Source organism: Micropterus salmoides, unplaced genomic scaffold (genome assembly GCF_014851395.1).
Source record: "Micropterus salmoides isolate LMB-PRFRI ecotype aquatic unplaced genomic scaffold, ASM1485139v1 Ms_hic_scaffold_22, whole genome shotgun sequence".
In the NCBI taxonomy this organism is placed as follows: domain Eukaryota; kingdom Metazoa; phylum Chordata; class Actinopteri; order Centrarchiformes; family Centrarchidae; genus Micropterus; species Micropterus salmoides.
This window is the reverse complement of record NW_024041373.1, coordinates 15,099,971-15,120,312: the sequence shown is the minus strand read 5'-3', so window position 1 is coordinate 15,120,312 and position 20,342 is coordinate 15,099,971. Positions and strand designations below refer to the sequence as shown.

The 20,342-nt window shown below is 40.2% G+C and overlaps 1 protein-coding gene across 1 annotated transcript in view; it reads right to left on the bottom strand.

The window, feature by feature from the left end:
* Positions 1 to 2,267: 2,267 nt before the first annotated feature.
* loxl4 (lysyl oxidase-like 4) overlaps positions 2,268 to 20,342 on the bottom strand; it is a 24,403-nt gene continuing 6,328 nt past the window's right edge. Inside the window, exons 5-15 of the mRNA XM_038736782.1 lie at positions 16,630 to 16,668; positions 15,950 to 16,163; positions 15,684 to 15,861; positions 10,745 to 10,899; positions 10,486 to 10,653; positions 9,872 to 10,034; positions 9,537 to 9,780; positions 8,316 to 8,431; positions 7,845 to 7,981; positions 5,004 to 5,115; positions 2,268 to 4,921 (exon numbers count right to left, since the gene is read on the bottom strand). Of these exons, the coding sequence (XP_038592710.1) occupies positions 4,851 to 4,921; positions 5,004 to 5,115; positions 7,845 to 7,981; positions 8,316 to 8,431; positions 9,537 to 9,780; positions 9,872 to 10,034; positions 10,486 to 10,653; positions 10,745 to 10,899; positions 15,684 to 15,861; positions 15,950 to 16,163; positions 16,630 to 16,668 (1,597 nt within the window). The 3' untranslated portion in view covers positions 2,268 to 4,850. The remainder of the gene's footprint in view (positions 4,922 to 5,003; positions 5,116 to 7,844; positions 7,982 to 8,315; positions 8,432 to 9,536; positions 9,781 to 9,871; positions 10,035 to 10,485; positions 10,654 to 10,744; positions 10,900 to 15,683; positions 15,862 to 15,949; positions 16,164 to 16,629; positions 16,669 to 20,342) is intronic.

The following is a 20,342-nucleotide window of genomic DNA, read 5'->3' as shown; positions in this document are numbered from 1 at the left end:
TTATGAAAAACACACAATACAATTTACAGTAGACTACAGTCACTTCCACTTGTATTGCCTGTCACCCTTCTTCTCTCTTTCCTTCTCCCCTTCTCTCTCAAGTTTCCTGACTCTTTTCGTTTCACCCCTCTCCCTCTTTGCTCTACTCCACCCTATAATCATGCTGGTTCATGGCTCTCATTTGGAGTGGTATATATAGCAGTAATTGTCAGGGTGCAGTGCTGAGACTGGGCAGAGCATGTGTACTCTCTCACAGAGCTGTTTTGCCATAAATCTTATAGTGGAGAGGAAAGGATTGGGGTTGGGGTGTGTGGGGTGTGTGTGTGGGGTGTGTGTGTGTGTGTGTGTGTGGGGGGGGGGGTACGTGCACTTGAACACACACAAAGGTTCATTCATTCATTTCGAGCACCTAAGAAAAGGCATTGTAGTACTAATTTGCAAAGTGTTCTCTTTGCTTCTGTAAGTCATTATATCTCACTGGCTATTCATTTACTCTCAATGGGCCAGACATGGAAATTGAATGCACCTCATAATGTGTTTTTCACTCAACAGGATGGGACAATTATGTAAATGCATTCATTACTCAGGAAAGCATCTCCTTATCAGTAAATATTAACGATCCCAGGTGATGAGTTAGGGCCCACATGTCAGGTGTTCTGCTTATGATCCATGAGCACATGGGAACACACTCACATACATACAAAATAATGAAAACAGGTAAATTAGTTCTATGTGGAAGGGAACTCTAATGAGCATTAGATTATACAGTACCAGCTCATCACCCCGAACATGATAAAAGTCATCGTGAGGGCAGCACAATACAAGACAGTTCCTATTATCAAAGCTGCCACGTGACTTTCAGCGATGACATTCCTGCTCAATAATCTGAAGTTTGATCACAAAAATCCTTTGTCATGTCTATCTGCCTTATAAACCATGGAACACTGCCTCCAAAAGAGAAAGCCTGTTACGCAGTCCACTTGTTTGTGTGTGTATGTATGTGTGACGGGTTGTGGGTGTGGGGTTCCTTGTAGCTTGTATGGACAGGTCTGTCCTTCAGAAAGCACACACAGTCTCCATTGTGGAGCCGTCTGTGGTCCCCATCAGGTCAGGGTGGGGTGGCAAGGGGCCTCCCGACTAAAAACACAAGCTGCAAACAGGAAGTGGGCCTGTAAGGATAAAACGAGAACTGCGTGGCAGAGTGTTCATGAATGGTGTTTTAAAAAAGAAGTTTAACCTCATATTGCTTTCGTTCTCCTATTCCGATTCATCTTGATACAGTGATTCAGATTGCTCGGGTTTAACTTTTTGATGTAGGTCCACACATGTCCACGCCGCACGAATGAGCAAGAATGAGCCTTCCTGGAGATGTAATCAAGTTCTGACTTACAAAATCATATTCTCTTAAAGCAAGTTCCAGACACTTGTATCTGGTGTCTACCAGCATGATGAGATCATTTGAGTTCCTTCCAAGGTAGTGACATGTGAAACTGCACACACAGCTAGTGGATTTATCTCTAACTTGCATTTTCAAAGGTCAAAAAGAATTGAAAAAATCAAGGTGGTCTGTGAAGTCCACTATGCTTACTCACAGTATGTGTGCACTTGCATGTGTGTTTATAGGAATATAGTATGCTGAAAGTACATGAAAGGGTGCTGAATATGTGCGAGAACACTCTGTGAACCCAGGTGCTCTGCTTTCAAGTTTTCCTTTCCTGTTTGCCCAGCAGCTGTTTCATCCCAGAGTGACCACTTCACAGCTCCTCTGTTTTCTTTCTGGGTGGACTTGTCAGCTGTGATCAAATCAGACTTTTGTTAAGAGTAAATTTCCTTTCCAGACATAGCTGATTACTCCACCCACTTCTACCAGATTTGATATGCTTGAATTTAGTCATTAATTCCTGGACACTTTGTGTGTTTTTTTTACTGAAATAGTGAGGAGATTTCTTGGTTCCCATGTTGGGCAGTATTTGCAAAGGATTAAGTCTCAGAAAATCTAACAGCTTGAAAGGGTTGTCTTTGGGAAGCCTAGTCATTTTAGGGGAAACGTAAAATAAAGTTCCAGTAAGAATCCAGGGCTCTAGAGTAACTGGTTGAGTTCGGACAGATCAAATTTTCCTTTAGGTGGAAGGAAAATGCTACATATAATACTGTCTGAATACTTCTTGATGCCGAGAAAACATACAATTCAAGCCACTTCCTCATCAATAAATATTCTGCAGTGTCATGCATTAACAGCAAGAAGGAGGCAGGAAGCAGAGGACAGCTTGGTATGTAATGAAGTTTTATTGATTCACAGTAATGATGAATGAATGGATTGTGTTTTGTTCTTAAACTGAAATGTGCTTCTGAGTCAGCCAGTGTCTATCCACAGTTGTCCTAACATTTCTCAAGAAAAAAAAATGTAACAAAGCTTATCACCTTCATACCTTAAATTTTTACCTGCAAAATAAACATGTGGGTACAGATTAGTTTTTGTAAGAGTACTGACAAAAAACAAACAAACCCTCCAGCTCCAGTTCATTTGGTGTCATGATGTTTTTATCACAGCTAAAAAGCAACCTAAATCACATCAAATGAAACATTAAAATTAATATTTAGATGAGGTCAAAGTCCCTGAGAGCCCAGCTTTCTATGAATGTGATTAGAGTTAAGCACCACGTAGCTCACACTCTCAGCTTTAAAGACAAAATGAAAGCATAACTGGCCATGGAAAACAATGTCCCAGTGCTATGCCTATAGCATGGGTACAAATACAGTAATATGATGAGTAGTGAATGTGAACCAACATTTGCTATGGAATGGTATATCATTTTAAATAACACACTGAACAGACCTTGGTAATATGTCAAAAGCAACTGTACACAAGCACAAAACAACAGGGAAGCATATCAGCAAGCACTCAGGGCTATCATCAAACATTTGTACCTCCAAAAGTCTTTTGTGTGTGTTTGGCCAGTGTGATGATACAAATTCTTTCCAAGCTTTTTTCGAGGAGTGAAAATCATGAAAGAACAGTGGGGACAACAATCTGCTAAAGAATTTAATTAAGTCTACAGTTTTTCTCTTTATGAGTGACGTGTCCTTTCCACAACAGGTCCTGGAAACTGTCCATTAGAAAACGTCTTAACATGTTTAACCACTAAGACAATAAGCTAAATACATCAAACACATTAATGGGGTAAAAAACATGATTAACACAAGTCCCATATCATAAAGAAAATGGAGCTGCATCATTGTTTGGCGTGGAGCTAAAAAGTGAGCAAAAAAAATCGTAGAAAGATACAGTATATTTTAGCAGGCCCAGCTTTGGTAAAAATAAGGCCACTGTTTACTGTGTTGATGCATGAATTGAGGAGTTTATTTTTTCTCCCAGACAAACATGTTGTTCTCGTTGGGGAGCTGAAAATGCCAGCTTGTGGTCTCTGTATGGCTGCCTACAAAAAGGCAGCTCTGGTAGTAAAAAGTGTATGTCTGCATAAGTCTTTCTCTAAACTTCATCCCTTTCTCTCTTTCTGTCTTACTTTCTCATTCTTTCTGTCAATCAGTCTCTCAGAATCTTTCTTGTAGTTAAGATCCAGATTCTTGCCCTTTCAATGATACCACAAGTAACAATTCCATAGTGTTTCTTCATAAAGCACGTGCTATAGCCCTAACCTTAACTGTAACCTTAAGTCTAACCCAAACAGACGTAATTAAAAGCCTTTTTATATGCTCTCAAAACCCTGCCTGCCTGCCAACCACAATACTGCGGTTTTGTCAGGCTGGTTTTCCCTCCCATCAGAGAGGCTGGAAGAGAAAAACTTTACAGTTGCAGTTGTTTTAATAACTAAAATAAAATAAATCAGCAATTATTTATCTGCATCATGGGAACATTCTAAAACTATATCCTGTAACTAATGTATGAAATGATTTTTTCTACCCGGTTAATTATGTCAGAAAAACTAAAAATATTCAGTATTGTTAATTAAAAGCTAGCTAACAAACTCTTTACTGAGTATGCTGTGTATGTGTGAAGTCCATGAATAAATAAAGTTACAGCATAAATAGTACATAGTATATGAAAACTAAACACAAACCTTATATTTCACTTTCCGAAATGTAAAACACAATAGAGTCTTTTTTTTAGACACACTCTAAAAAAGTCAATTTGGTAGCTGATTAAAAAAGTATATGGGCAAAACTAGAATACTGATGTTTAAAAGATAAAGTGCTTTGTTCCATAAAAATAATTAGACCGCATCTTACCTTCTCTAGATGAGAAGCAAAACTTTGTAGCACGACTACGCTTTTATAAAACGACAATTTTGTTAAAACCAAAGCAATAGCAAAACACCTGATTAACTGTAAAAGAAGACTAGCCAACATGCATTGTACAACACTGTTCACCTGAAAAGTAGTGAGGTTAATCTAACGACATACAGTATTGTTAAAGAGCACCAATATGGCCACAGTTACAAATGATTCAATAAGTAAAGAATTTGGGTAAAATAATGCCAACTGAGCCAATTATAGTAATTTTTGCTAGTCCTCCACGTTCACAAAAGTCTGTATATTTTAAATCAATATCCAATATCTTCTTACTTAACTACAGTAAAAAAAAAAACAAGTTAAGCTGTCTGGCAACTGTTCCACTCTTGTTGTTAATGGAGTCTCTGCAATGGTCGCTGTTGTGATGAGCTTATGAATTTTTTATCCACATATGTCAAAGAGATGAACAGGAGCCATTTTGTGTGTTCTCTGTTATTGTGGGTCCTAAGGTCCCAAGGGCCTGGGGCCATCGACCTCAGCCACACCTGAGTAGTCTCTGGGCCCCACTGGAAGGCCTTAAATCTGGGCCCTGGGATGGGCTACACAAAGTTGTTGGTGATTTGCCTCTGGTGCTCAAACAGATCTTCAATCTCTGCACTGTATGCATCGCCTGTAGGAAAAAGGAACACAGCTATCAGTGACAAAGCAGGGGAGAAATGAAGATGAACTGAGAAAGAGGAAGAGGTCCTCACCTGCATGACATCCATACATGTAAACTCTGTGGCCATCATATTTGCACCGACATCTCATGACATTGTTCATGAAGTCAGACTCGGCCATGTCCATCGAGGGGTTGACTTCCACCTGCAAAACGATACAATCACACACGACCTCTGTTGACAAAAAGCCCGGATTCACTGTTACAACAGCAGATGTCTCTGACCTTGTGACTTGCAGCTGTGTGCTTCAGCAATGTGACAAATATTTATTAGGTAACAGAGAGAGTTCACTTTGTTGTTCTCACTTTCATCTAATACTGTATCTCCAGCTGGCCAGGCACATGGTCAAACAAGGAATAAGTCTCCTCTCTCTACACGCTGAGAAAGCCATTTCAATAAAGAGCAGTTGGATGTAAAACTGGTAGAGGGCCTGTTATTAAACAGCACTCGTGGCTGGTATTGTTTTTATAGTCAATCCCTTTCTCATCTATAAAAAGCCGGATGACTTTTCCATACAGTATTCGTATTTGGAAAGATAAATACACTATACAGTACGTTACTTTCTCATGGACTGATTCATTGGATTGATGTTCACTTGGAAGTCTGCAGCCAAGCATGTGGACTGAATAACGTGACGGTATCCCTAGCTTTTACCATGTGTTATGCAAAGCACAAAGCATACTGGTGGATCTTTAAGGAAAGCCCATCATAAAAAATACTTTATAACTTGTATGAAAACATGTAACAAAGACACTTCTACTCACACAAAACATGATGACAAGCTGCATAAGAGGTTTTACAACTTTACAGCTGAAGTTCATGGAATGTGGTTATACCACACTGTAGCCCCCAGCTCCTGCAGAAGAGCCATCTGCTCACATACCAACACAGGTATGCAATAATAAGGACTGAATTAGCCTGAAATTAAAGTATGTTGCAATAGAGTAGTTATGCATAGGCATGTTTATATGTCTGAAATCTGTGTGTGAGTGCTAGCATACACTGTACTAATAGTCTGTCATTTGCAGAGCGGCTCTATAACTGCTGATACAGCCATTCTCTTAATCTGGTCTGGTGATAATACTGAGAAGCTATTCACTCTAATAGCTGCTCTGCAAACTGCTACACCCACTTTAAGTACACGTTACAAACAGCTACAGGGAGAAAGACGGCACACTGCATTAAAAAAAAGGAGGAACAAACTTTAAAAAACTTAGTGAATGCACAAAAACTGTTCCCTCTTAATTTTTCAAGGTAAATTACAGTGTTGGACCAGAGTGTATGAGGCATTTTGCAGAGGGCTGGTTCAGTGGCAGAATGTGTTGCTCAGTGAGAAAGTGTCAATAAAAATAAAAACAGGGCAGGAGGAATTCCTTGGTGGCAAATTAGCCGTTCCTAATGGAAGGGGGGACTAGCTGCTCTTTGACTAAAGGGAGGCAATAGTTCATTTGGGTAATTGGTGTGTTTCATTAGCAGTGGGGTGGTTCAAGGGTAGGCCTGCTGAACCTTTCTGTAAACCCAGGATCAGAAAAGTCATCATCTGCACTTTACTAGATAAATGAAAGAACACAGTAGAGAGAATGAGAGCTGCTGTAAAAGCTGTTTGTATTTTTCCAATTCTGCAGCCTTGGTGAATAACTAACTCCCTGCTTGGCTTACTCTGTGTTTTCTCTTTTTTCTCTCTTATTCTTCTCAGATAAACTTAGCAATGTCCCCTTAGTGCTGGTCTCCTCAAATGACCATAACCTTTTAACCTTCAGCGGTTTTTCCAATTTCTTTCTTTCATTTCTCTCAACTCCATTTCTGGCCTCTATCATTCATTCCTTCTTTCCGCCTCCACATTGTACTATAGCAATGTACCACTTTATAATTATACCGCGCTCAACATGCTTAAAATACATCCAGTCTGCACATGCGTTTATATATATGTGTGTCACGTCTATTACGAGTACATTAAATAAATCCATCTTCAATGCAGATTTGGTAATTACAAAGATTGAGTGTGACCTCTCAGACAAACCTTACCCGGCAGTAATTATCAGACAGCGAGTTACACTATCACAAATCTTCCACAGCTGGGAGGTAATTGGCAGCATGAGATCTGAAGATCGCTGCTTACCATGGTGGGATCAGTAGTCTCAACTGGAAATGCAGGATAATGGGAGATGGCGTTCTTGATGTGTTTTAGCGGAGTAGCCACACTGACTAAACTCACTGACCTGGGTCCAAGTAATAACAGAGGAATGGTTGAGGTGATGACTGTCACGTAGAGAGGTCAGGAGGTTTAACTGAAATAGACGGAATTCCCCGACCAATCATGACAAAGTCCACCTTAAAATCATGTGAACCTCTTTCTCATTAACTACATCTTTGACCTTAAAGGAATAGTTAAACATTTTGGGAAACATTTTATTTGATTTATTGCAGAGAGCTAGATGAGAAGATGGATATCACTCTCGCACCTTTAAGCTAAATGTTAATGTACAGCTAGCAGCCAGTTAACTTAGCAGAAAGACTCGCTCTGTATAAAGGTAACAAAATCTACCTATAAACTGCCCTAAAGCTCACTTATTAGCATAATATATCTAGTTTATTTAATCCATACAAAAACACAAGTGTAAAGTATTGTGTAAGTGCTGTGTGAGGCTATGAAGTTGTATGAAATCTGTGTTAAGCTAAGCTAAGCTAACTGGCTGCTTCGGACAGACACGAGAGTGGCATAGATGTTGTCATCTAAACTTTGGCAAAAAAAAGCCAAAATAAGCATATTTCCCAACAGGTCTATTACTATACCTAAGTTATTGGTGACACCCCGACTGAAATGTACTTAAACTGCAAAAGGGGAGAAGCAAGAAATATAAAACGACTTCTGACCTGGAAGATGTAGTCTCCTGGCCGTACATCTGTCACATCAATCCACTGACAGTCAATATCGTGGCGATATGTATCCCAGCAGCCCACAGAGATACCCTGATCACCCATGTTATAGCAGGAGAACCGCTTCTGGAGTCCTAATACACATACACACAACATTATCAATCACAACATCAAAGCTCATTTAATGCTTGGCATTCCCTGTTATTTTTAAGAGCCTTTAGCTTTCTGAATTGTGTTGGACTAACATGTGCTTTATCATATGTGAACATGTGCTTTATCATATGAGTTATTTCACCCATGATATAACAAGTAAACAGAGAGTGAACAAACAACAACAGCAGTGATCTAATACATTAACCACAAAGTAAAAATCTAAATAGCTGTAGCTGAAATGTTATTGATATTAATTTCCTGTGACTAATGGGAAAGAGTATTTTACTGGGGCTCATCAATAGTGGTGAACATTACCGTCAGGGCAGTATGTATCCTCCAGACAGAAACTGGCCTTGTGTCCCTCTGCAATCCCGGTGCCATTCAGAGTCAGCAGGTCGTAATGAGTGAACACCTCGATGCTGTGGTAGTGCCTGGGATGACAGAAGGGAAAGTCCAGATGAGAGTGTGTGTGTGTGTGTGTGTGTGTGTGTGTGTGTGTGTGTGTGTGTGCATTTCTGTATGTCTATGAGTGTGTACATTTAGGTTAACTGAACACTGGTTCCCTATGGCTTGTAGCATAATGACCTCACTGCTTGAACATGAGCGTGGGTGTCACCGTAACACCTCTCACAGAAGCTTGTTTTAACGTCAGCATGGTTGAGCTGTTTACTCGTTCTGAGTGAATGGAGGGCTTTGAAACACACATCCATAGCTCTGATGTGTTTTTGTAACAAACTGCGGCGGAGCTGAACGTGCGTGGGCTACCCTGTCCATTGTGTTACACCTGACCTGTGGTACCTGGATTGGTTCAACCGTCATTTCTAGAGAGACATGCTGCAGTGCGGCTAATGAATGAAAGAGATGACAACACTGTTTCAGGCCATGTGTGACTTACATTACTTATGGACACATCTCACACAGCCAATATTGTGGGCTTCAAATGGCTCCTTCTTCTCTCATGACGACAAGCCATGAAAGTGCTCTTGTCACCTGACAAGAAACTAACTTACTAAGGGGAGCAAACTGAAAGGTAGAGTGGAATGTGTTAAAAGTAGACCTAACAATATTTCATCTATTTACAGCCAATGGACAAAATGCTGCTGAGGTCCAGTGGCAAACAAAGGCTCTTATGTTTAATGCCCATGTTGCATGCTACCTGCAGACCCTTCGTCAAACCATATACGCACTGGCACAGAGATCACACTTCAGCATGTTTTCTTTCCTGGTAGCAATTGAATGCAATTAAATTAAATATAACTCAAATTACTCAACGTGGAGGGAGCTATGTCATTAAGGCACGTACAAGCAACTTTGTACGTGGAACAGGTGTTTGTCAAAATATTTTTGACAGCCTAAAATCACAGGTCACCTGTATTCAGGACACTCTAAACCACAGTTTTCCCCCCAAAACACTTAACCACAAGGGCAACCACAAAATCCCACAAATAGTAAGTATTTAAACAGTTCTTTCCATTGCAACATCCTACACACGTAATGCAATGTAACACCTCTATAAACTCTTCAGGGATGCTCTACCTGTGACACTGGTGCCATGTCCAGCTCTCTCTTGTTGCTTTGGGTCTGAAATCGGACCGACCCATGTTCATGATGCGGGAGGAGAAGCGTAGCAGGCGTCGGTGGCCGTAAGGCCAGTTCATCCTGGCAGCAGACGAGGACAGACAGTTCTCCTCATTGGCACAGGTCAGCAGGTGGAGAGGTCGGTCTTCCAGGTAGGCTGTTTCCTGGACAAGCTGGGCATCCAGAACGAGGTCAGGTGCCGCTAAAGCAGGTGTGAGAGGTTATGTTAGGATTCAAACAGATTTTAAACCAGAGGGGAAGATGCAGAACTACAGGAGGATGGCTGAACTTACTGTCTGAACATGTTGCCCCAGCGGCCTTGGTTCCACCTCCTCGGGGACAATGGACATGGTTGTTGCGACGGCACTGTTGAATTGAAAGCTCTGTTCCCACACAGTGAGTTCCACTGAGAATCACATCAGCTGCATTTGGGTCACCGGACCAGTACCAGGTCTCCTGTCAAAGCCAGGGGGTGGGGGTGGGGTCACAGCACATCAGGTTTTCTATCAGTCAACAATATCATAGCTCATTGTCTACCACAGTGCATACAGGTGCTGTGATTATGGATTGGCCTCCATGTGTTAATTTGTTTAAACATCTGCTTGTTCTTTCATCAATAACTCAGACACTGCTGATGGGATTTGGACACATTTTGGAGGAATGATGCCTCTGACCACTTTAGATTGACATTTTAAAAATGACCCTATTTGGTTTAGAGGTGGGTGCTACATTGTTATTCATTCAGGATATCATGCACACAATTTTACACTGATGTTGCTGGGTGTATTCTGTGGCATTATTAAATTACCCTGGTTAAGGGGTGGCACTACAATCAGAGATCAAAATGACATGCTTGCCTCCACCTTGTCAGTTATAAATGTCGTGCTGGTCAGTGGGATTGTTGTACCTGATGAGCGCTGGCAGCGAAGCCCAGGCCGAGCTGTCTGCATACCACCATGGCCTCGTTGATGCCCCAGTTCTCACTACAGATAGAGCCCCAGCGCTTACGTCCTCCAACCTCTAGCAACACCTCCACACGGCCTTCTGATGGGACTCTACCACCAGCAAGCCGCACCTGGAAATCCATTTGATTAAAGGGATTAAATGGGAGATTCATTGTGAGTGAAGCTAATAAAGTATGTCTTGTTATGGTGTAGTTTTCATACCGTGTTCTCTATGCCAGTCTTAGGGATGTTACAGCGGACTGAGGCATCCTGGCTGTGTTTGAATGTCCAGGGTTGGACTTCCTGGAAGTAGCAGTCTAGGATGGAGCGCTCTGACCCCATACACTGGACACTGTTCATATGAATAGGTCCTGTACCTGAAGCGGGAGGAGGAGATATGGTAGATTTAAAGACAACACTGGGGAAAAAAAGTAGGGAGATATGGAAACCAGAAGTGTGTGGACATAACTGAAGGGCAATTTTTGTTGTGCACTGTTCGGGCCACCCAACGTAGACAAATCACATTAGCAGATTTTATCATGCAAAGGAGCACACACATACAAGGCTCTGTATTCATTCAAATGAATGTACTTTCACTATTTTAGCATCAAACCAACAATGAAAGTTTCCTATCTGTCATGACAAAATGCTCCTGCAAGCAAACAGCAGCACCACCAACATCTACTTTGGGAATCTGTCACACCTCATTACCACCATTCTGTTGCTTTAGGCACAACAACAACAACATTGTGTGTAGTCCACCACCCTGGGTGAGCAAAGAAGCCCTAATCTGTGTCAGCAAAATAACAGAGTTTCGCTAGTATTCGTTTGTCCTTTAAAACCAGATGATCTCTAAACGACACAGAAGATGTTGGGGAAAAAAGCTTAAGAAATTGTGAAAGCAGAGAGCTGCTGCTATAATGATCGCAGTATATAAAAACACAGAACAAACTATGGCTTCAGTGTTTGCTTAAAACAAAAGGCACAAACTGCAAACTTGCAGATGTGGTTGCATCAAAATAAACACAACCGAAACCACAGAAAGAAGAAAAAAACAAGGAAAGATGAGCCAAAAAGGAAGATAACTGAAATGTTAGGGCCCAGATTGCAGCCTAACCCTATCTGTCTCTGTGTTGGTTTTGGTAGATTGTAGGCCTGCTTCCATACTGGTCACCATCCGTGGGTTCATACGTATTAAAAAGACACATCTAAACCACTTCCGCATCTATCTGCATGGTAAAGGCCACAAACTAGATCTAAACTCCCACTGTTTAAGTTATCAAGACAAACACGACACATAAACATCCTCAAAATCGACAGTGACATGCTGTATTAAAACCCTAGCTTGGGAAAGAAATTCCAAGAAACTAGCCACACACACTTAACATGCACACACACACACACACACACACACACACACACACACACACACATTCAGGGTGTTTAAGTCCCTTATGTACGTATAATACACTACATGTATATGTACTTCACGGACAAAATTACACAGTAAAATAACAATGTTGGTCAAGAAAGAAAATTGTCCCTGTAATTTAACTCACTGATGGGAATGATACATGGGAGTTAGAGGGTTGGAGTTAGAGTCTGAATAGAACTTGAATAGAAATAAAATTATCAAACCAGGAACTTTAACATTAAATGTATGTAACACTGAGGCAGAATTAAAATGCGGTAGTTTAAATTCAGTATTTACAAGAAACAAGTTGAGCTTGATTACAATATAATTAGAATTGGCAGATGCCACAGATCATTTGGACAGATTAGAAATGTAACTTTAGGGGATGGAAACTGGGTAACATCGGTCACATTCTTGTTGAGAATAGCACAAATAGTTAGTTAGTGGTTGCAAGGGAAAGCCTGTTTTTTTCCTCTCTGAAATTACACTCCTTTTTAGGCACATTAATGTAGTGTGTGTAGTATTTTTCTTTCCGCAGAACGTCTCTTTCTATGGCTCTAACAAAAACTTTCTGTCATCTGATAGATCTGTTTCATAGCCAAGTGCTAGAATCGTGTGTTTGTAAATAGATATGTCTGCTTGTGGGCTTTTAGATGGTAGAAGCCAACCAACATCAAAATCCTGCTTCCTTTGTCAATAGGATTTCAAAGCTGGCTCACAAGTTATAAGGTGACATTTTACTTATCCCAATGGGGTATACTTTGTGCTTATGCGTGTGTGTGTGTGCCTGTTTACCACACTTCCAGGTGTTTCAACTAGGACTAGAAACATGACACTAGCATACGCTGTGATGGTAATCAAGTGAACCAGCTCTTGCACTCTGATTCCAGACAGATGTGACCGAGTGATAACTAACTGGTAGAGTTTTGCAATAAACATCTAAAAACTGAGGCGCAAACTTGCTCTGCTTGGGACTGTGAGCACCACTTTATCGGAGGTGCTGAAGTTAACGTGTGCACGCACATTTAAAGAGGTTACTTCCCCAAACAAAGACACAAAAGAGGAGGGGAGACTAAATCATGCCTGCATGTGTGTTGACTCAGCAGGGCTGAGAGAGCCTAACCGCATTATATTCTGTTAGAATTTTTATATTTTGAATTGTCACCTGAATTCTGCCTTTCCCTTTACATAAATAAAAACATTTCTACCATAAACTGATGCTGTAAAATTCATAAGAATGCATGAAATTAATGATCAAATATTTCATATAATTCACCATGGATTTCTTAAAATCTCTTAAAATCTTGTTTCTTCACAATCTCATGAAACCAAAATCGTGTCTCGTCTCGTGAGTTGAGTGTCACATCACACCCCTAGTTTCAATAAATCTGGTGAGCGAGACCACATTCGAAGCCAGAATCTCTGACTGGCAGACGGTCCATCTCCCTCTCCAGCCAACTAGCCAGTCGACCAAAACCATTATCACCATATCATCATAAATAATTCAGCGCTCTCCTGTGGGGTCCTGTTGCAACAGACTGCTGACTGAAAGATTTGATCAAAATCATGAGGTTTTTTTCCTCAGTGTGATGTGAGTGCATTACCATATATCTCAAAATGTTGAAGCTTTTTAGCTTTTTGAGATATAATGATTTTAAAGAGAAATTAACTGTATGCACAACTTATATGTTTGTACAAAACTACATTTTAAACAACGGACTCTTTCTTTCTTTCTTTCTGTCTTTCCCAAATCCGGCGAGCATTTGTTCTATTAAAGGGTCTAATTTAGGCTTTTCCAACGACATATGGGCCTGTGTTTATGTGGCCCTCCAGCACATGGAAAATTACATGTCATGGTAAAATGTCTAACAGGCTGCATGTTATAGAAAGGAAGCTATGAGAGGACTTTGAAGTCCAATCATCCTGCAATGGCAGTGTTTATGTAAGTTCAAGATGAAGACAGATAAAAAGGGAAAGTAATGTACTATATGTGTGTGTGTGTGTATGAATGCACGTGTCTAAGGGTGTCTGAGAGAAAAGAGAGTATGTACTATATTTTACGTGAAGGGTGTTTATGGACCCTATTTTAATTGTTTATTGACAAGATTAATGAGCTCTGATAATCCAGGTAGAATACTGTTTAGCTGACCAGTCTGTTATGTGTAGAGGTGTGTGTGATTAAGATGAGTAATTGTAACTGTATCAGTATCTGTTGTCCACAGCTGCTTTATTCTAAATGTAAAAAGCTTCTCCTTCAGTTCATTAAATCCTTGCAGCCATCTGAAGGCAGCAGGACAGATGTTGATAAATCTGCAGCATCCGATTGTAGAAGTGCTGCACCAGAGCAGGTTACACACAATGTCAACTGTGTTCACCTCAATTAAATGACATGCAAATGACACCAGGCTGCAACATATTAATTTATAGATTAATGCAGACTGTTTTACAGACGTTTGCTTAATCCATTTCATTCAAATGTTCTACTGGTTGTGTGGACCACTGTGGTTAAGTGTCTAATTAAAACTGTTCAGTAACATTTTAAGAATTATTGCCGTTTTTCTGCCCCACTGGTTTCTTTAGTATTTAGCCATGAAAATAGGAGTGAATCACCAACTCCGGAAGCTTGGTATTGGAAACCTGCAGTTCCAGGAGGGAGACAGGAGTAATATGAGGTAAAAGTAGAGGGTAAACCTGCCTTTCGTCAAACCAAACAGAACTCCATCTGATCTATCTCTAGCTCTAATGATCTTAACCACCAAGACATACATGCTAGCACATGCATTTGTAATTAGGTTTTTTATTTTAGATAGGAAATTGAAAGCTTTTTGGCCTCTCCTGACAATTAAACACCTCTGTTTCGAACTGAACCTGAAGCCTGGCCCAACGACTTAAGTTGGTAACTGAAACCAGATGACAAGGAGTGTAAAGCCTGATGCAATATACGTAAATTCCCTTAGAGGGGTACACTAAACCAGATTTTAGTTCTGTGAGAGTAATCAGAAAGAAAGTTCATCTACAGAAAAAAACAATTCATGAGGTTAAATAGTAAAAAAGGACTAATCCAACACATACAAAAATATCCTTTGTATGATCAACCAAACAGCTAAACCAGCAGACTGTCATCCCACATTTCATCATGATCAGCATGATTAGAGACTACACCCTAGCATGAGGCATGGAGAAGCCGTTCTCACATCTCGTAAGGGTGGGGACACCAAGGGCGCAGCTGGATACTGACTGAATCTGTGCATCACCAAAACTGGAAAATTGAAATCGAAGGGAAAAGACCACAGCACTTGAAGTTGGCAAGATTATGTCTTTGGATTTAGTTACCAAATGCCAATGTAAACCACCATGGCTTATAGTATTACATTCTGTGTGTGTGAGTGTGTGTGTGTGTGTGTGCACGCACATGTGCATGGTGTTTGGGCAGCTGATGGCCCTGGCACAGAACTCATGTAATCACAGCTGGAGATGCTGCAATCAACACATTTGCAGCTTCACAAGGTAACATACAGAGAGAGACAAACACACAAGCCCATACATTATCTGATCAGTCAGGGCAGACGGGTGCGGCGTCTAAGATAAGCAAAACTCGGGAAAAGTCTCCCTGTCTTCTCTGGAATTCCATGATGCATGATAACACATTCAAACATCCAAATTGCAGACTCAAAACAACCACATTAACAAGTGGAGTTTTCCAGAATTTCCAGGCTAAATTGTGTGAAAGCCTTTGCTCTCTCTCACCTTGACCCATAAAGGCTCCATGCAGGGCATCCTTCGCAGTACCGAAGCCCAGTTCTCTGCACACCACGCTGGCTGCAGTTCTTTCCCACATGTGGTCCACGATGGTCCCCCATTTTCCGTCTCGAAGCACCTCCACGCGACCCTCACCCAGCCTAGGGCCAGCCTTCAGACGCACAGGCTGTGCAAAGCAGCAAAGTGAATATGACTTAGCTTACGGTTATGCGCAGCAAACACACTGTATGAGCGCCTAACTTTATTAATCTTACCACAACTGGATGGGGGGCCTGGGGTCTTCCTGAGGAGATGCGAGCAAACTGAGGTCCTGGTACACATTTGACCACTGCATGTCTCCCGTTCTTACAAGGAACAGGACTACGGGGGATTGACAGCTGAGCAAGGCACTCTGACAGGGTGTTCTCTGTGCCCAGACAGTGAACTTTTTCTACCCAGAATCCCTTCTTCTTTGACATGATGCTCAATCTAGAAAGAAGAGAAGGTTTTGGTAATATATTCAGAAAAGCAAAAAAACATCCTTAGTTATTGTTTATAGTGTTATAGTGTGTATAGTGTGGTCAGATTTGATTGACTAACACATACATAATCTACTAACATAATCAAACAACCCCACAATGTTCATCAGATTTTAATCCAACAGCTGCTATTCTGTGATTGGTGCATGGAAATATGTGACATCAGTGTTTTCCAACAGAGCTCAGAAAAAAAAGGACTAAAACTAAAATACAGAAATCTCTCATGTCAAATAACCAAATGTTCTCAAACTTTTGTTAAGGTTATGCACTCATGTTGATTGAGAAAATAGCTTTTCAGGGCCTTTAAATTCATTTCAACTCGTTAAGTCTGCTAGTATCTCACAGTTACAGTTACAGAGTTATAAAATGAGTGAAGTCAAATATGGCAACATGAGGAATAGTTTTATTTTTATTACCTTGTTGAAGGATCTGCAACCTTGGTATCCCATATTTTCCTGTAAAAGAACCAAAGAGCAGAGATGGATGCCATTTCTATCAGTTCTATATATTTGTTGAGGTCACCAACACCCACACACACACATACACACACACACCACCCTGTTAAGTTGGCCTGGGTGACCAATTTCTCATGCAAAGAGGTAGTGAGTTGTATGTAACCTGGCCACACAGGATGGATTTCTGCCACAGCGAGTAGCAGCACAAGCACATTCGTACACAAACTGTCTTATTGCTAGAAAAGGAGTTTTACTGAGGTACTTGGTGATGGCTTAAAATAGTTACAGCTCAGATGATTTTTATTGAAAAAATGAATCACGCAGCTCCAAATAGAACTTATGTATATAAAACTAGAATGAGCCGTGCGTGCGGCTTTGTGGTGAGTGTAAAGTTAGATATACTGATGGCGATGACTGGCATAGTTTAAGGAAGAATACACTGTTCTTGTTTCAGCAACTTCACTTGCAGTCTCTGTTGGTTGCTTTATAGGTTCAGTAGCATATATTTTCATCTGGAATGTGGGATGTTTGCTATTTACTGTGTTAATGTTTAGAGTAAGTGGCCAGTGTATTGTATGTTTCTGAGCTATAAAGGCAACAGTACTTCTTTCCAGTACTTTGAATACAAGAGTTTTGCATTCCTTGTTGCAATATAACTGAGATTTGTACATAACAACAGGATGTAAGAACTACAAAAGAAAAAAAGAGAAGAAGATATTTTGAACTATATCGGTAACCTCTAAAGCCACACACAGTCCAAACAATCATGACATTCAACATCAATGATGTACTACATTTCTGGGAAAACAGGGTTTGACCAAGCACGATATACAAACAAAACTCTGGCTGCGCTGCACGTCCGAGAAATGCCAGAACCAAATAAAGATTTATGCAGCAAGAAGGCTGGCTGCCTCGGGAGAGTGGTGGAGAGGAAAGCCTTCTGTTCTCTTGGCAGAGCAGACATGCCACACAGACCATGCCAGGACATCCTCAAACCACTGCAAAGTGCCACCATCACTGACATTCACATAAATTACACAAAAACACTCACACACGCTATAGCCTGATAAATAATTTAAAGTTCTTCTGTATACTACGCTCCAGTGTTGCTGGCGTTTTGACCGCTTCACACTTTTTCCCTTCTTCATGCACCTTGGAAGCAGGTGAAGTAATGCCAGAAATCCCTATTCTAATATTTAAAAGGGACCATTATCTGCCAATGTTGGTATATCACAGATGTTCTGGTGGTTGAAATGCAAAAATTGTGTTATATACAATGTAAATGGCGGCATTTATATATATCACTTTTATCCAAATGTTTTTTTCCTCTCATTCACCCTATTCACACTCTCACCCCCCGATGACAGCCCAGATGCAAGGTGAACTGACCATCAGGAGCAATTTGGGGCTCAAACTCAGTCGCTTGCATTTAAACATGTGAACAGGAGGAGCCGGGAATCAAACCTGCCTGCGAACAGTAGGCGACCAACTCTACATGTGCCCTATCATCCATCAAATGTCCAGGGTATGTAGCCAGTACTTTTTATTGGGCTATAAAATGTGAACACTTACAACTGGCATTCCTCAAAATGAGCTGCTGAGTTGTAGTTTCCATCAAATCAGCAGAGCACACAAAAACACATATTTTCTCTTTGGAGCTATGTGTGTATAAATTTTAAATTTGTGTCTACCTACACAAAAAACATCATTAAAATATACTCCAATGCAGATTTCAGTGGTGTTGCCCTTTAAATAAACAAACATATCTAAGGATGTTTGTATGAAAGAACAGGAAAGTCAATATTTGAATTTCTGACATGAACTCTACACATCCCCGTAAAGGTAAAGCAAAAATCCCTAAAAACAAACTGAGGATGTTGGAATCAATAGAATAATTGTCACTGACATGATGTTCTGTAGATGGTTTATGGAGTCATTGACTGCGGACTGAACACTTTCCAAAACAGTTTGTTTCCTGATGCTTTAAGTAGTCAATGGGCCAATAAGGAAAATAAGTATACTTTTATTTCAGCAATCATTTAGCAAACAGAGCATGCACGTGCTGTTTTTGAATAATACTATTCAAATGGACTAAGTATTTTCTCAGGCCCATTTCAAGCACAAATGCAGCTCAGAGGACCTCAATGAAGTGTTTAAATCAAGAAGATCTTTGCATGAAATCTCAATAGCTTATTAGCTTTGCATGCTTGTAACCTTTCAAAGCTATATCAAACATTCAACTAGACAAGGCATCATTTCAAATCACGTGCGTAGCTCTAAATAAAGCCTATGTCATGTCACGAGAACTGCTGTAAATTGCAACTGACAAAACTGTATAGAATTTAAAACTCTTTACAGTGTCTAGTATTGCACTTGTAAAATGTCTTAAATGTGTCTACCATGTGGCCCTGTAGTAACTTGATAGACAGCGAGGAGCATGCACAAACACACATATTTTCCCATGAGGCAAACATGTCTGTGACTTGTTTGTGACCTCACCACAGACCAATCAGCTAACCATTTTCCCTCTTCAGAAACCAACAGGACTACTGCACAGGGTATAAATAATACCTTCAGGTCTTTCATTTGACTCAATTACACCACCATTTATTAATTCACTCAAGGAAAATAAAATGCATAAATGTCACTTTTCTAATATATAAAATCAAATATTTAACAATTAGTTGTAAAGAGTATATGTAAGTCTTTATAAATGCATGTAAATGTAGGTAGGTAGTATGAACAGAATTTGAGAGCATTGCTATACTAGCTTTGTGCTGATGCAGTGAAGCCTCAGTATTACTCTGTTTTCCACCTCCATAGCATTTATCAACCTTGCTTAGCCAAACAGTGTATCCAGCACTTGTTGTGGAGCCAAGAGAACAGAGGCTAATGATAGGGAGTTCTACCCGCCTGTTAAAAGACAAGCATTGCACCACTGTTTGGGTTTCATCACCCTCACACTGCTGACTGGCTTTATTTCTAAAAACACAATCAATTCATCTTTTTTATTTTATTTAAAAATGCATTGAAATTTGTCTTAAAAATCAATAATACAAAAATCACAGTTTTAGGCTTTCATTATTTTTAATCACATCAGCTTTTCATTTGCATTTTTCCCCATTTGTACCACCAGAGGCATATTCTGAGCTGTTCTTGCCATGAGGAGACCTTTTTTACTGTAAACTGCAATGAATAGTCTCTCCTTGCAGCAGAAAAAACATCTTTTGGGTGCATAGGAACATTTTATCAGAGTATTAACCTTAGTTTTAGTGTAAGCATTTAGTTTAAGTTGCTCCTTTAAAAAAATCTTGCTATTTAATGCTGTGAAAATTGGCAAAACTAAAAACCCTCACCCCTTTTACCCTATAAGGGAAAATAAAATATTAAATATTTTTTGCAGTACACATCAAGAAGTTATCTCATCTTGCACCTAACGCTCCGCTAAAGAAAAATTGAAAAGAAGGTGAAGGTGAAACATTATTTCATGTACAGAGCATATTGAAGTCCATAAGAAATATTTTAGGATAATTTAATCTATGAAAATGTAATTGCATGTCAAATATTGCTAAATATTTCCATCGAGACCAGAGTGAGATGATAAATCACTATGCTTTGTCTCAGTTTTGAAAGCTGGCTTCCACAGTCAGTTCTGCAGCACAAAATAGCCACCA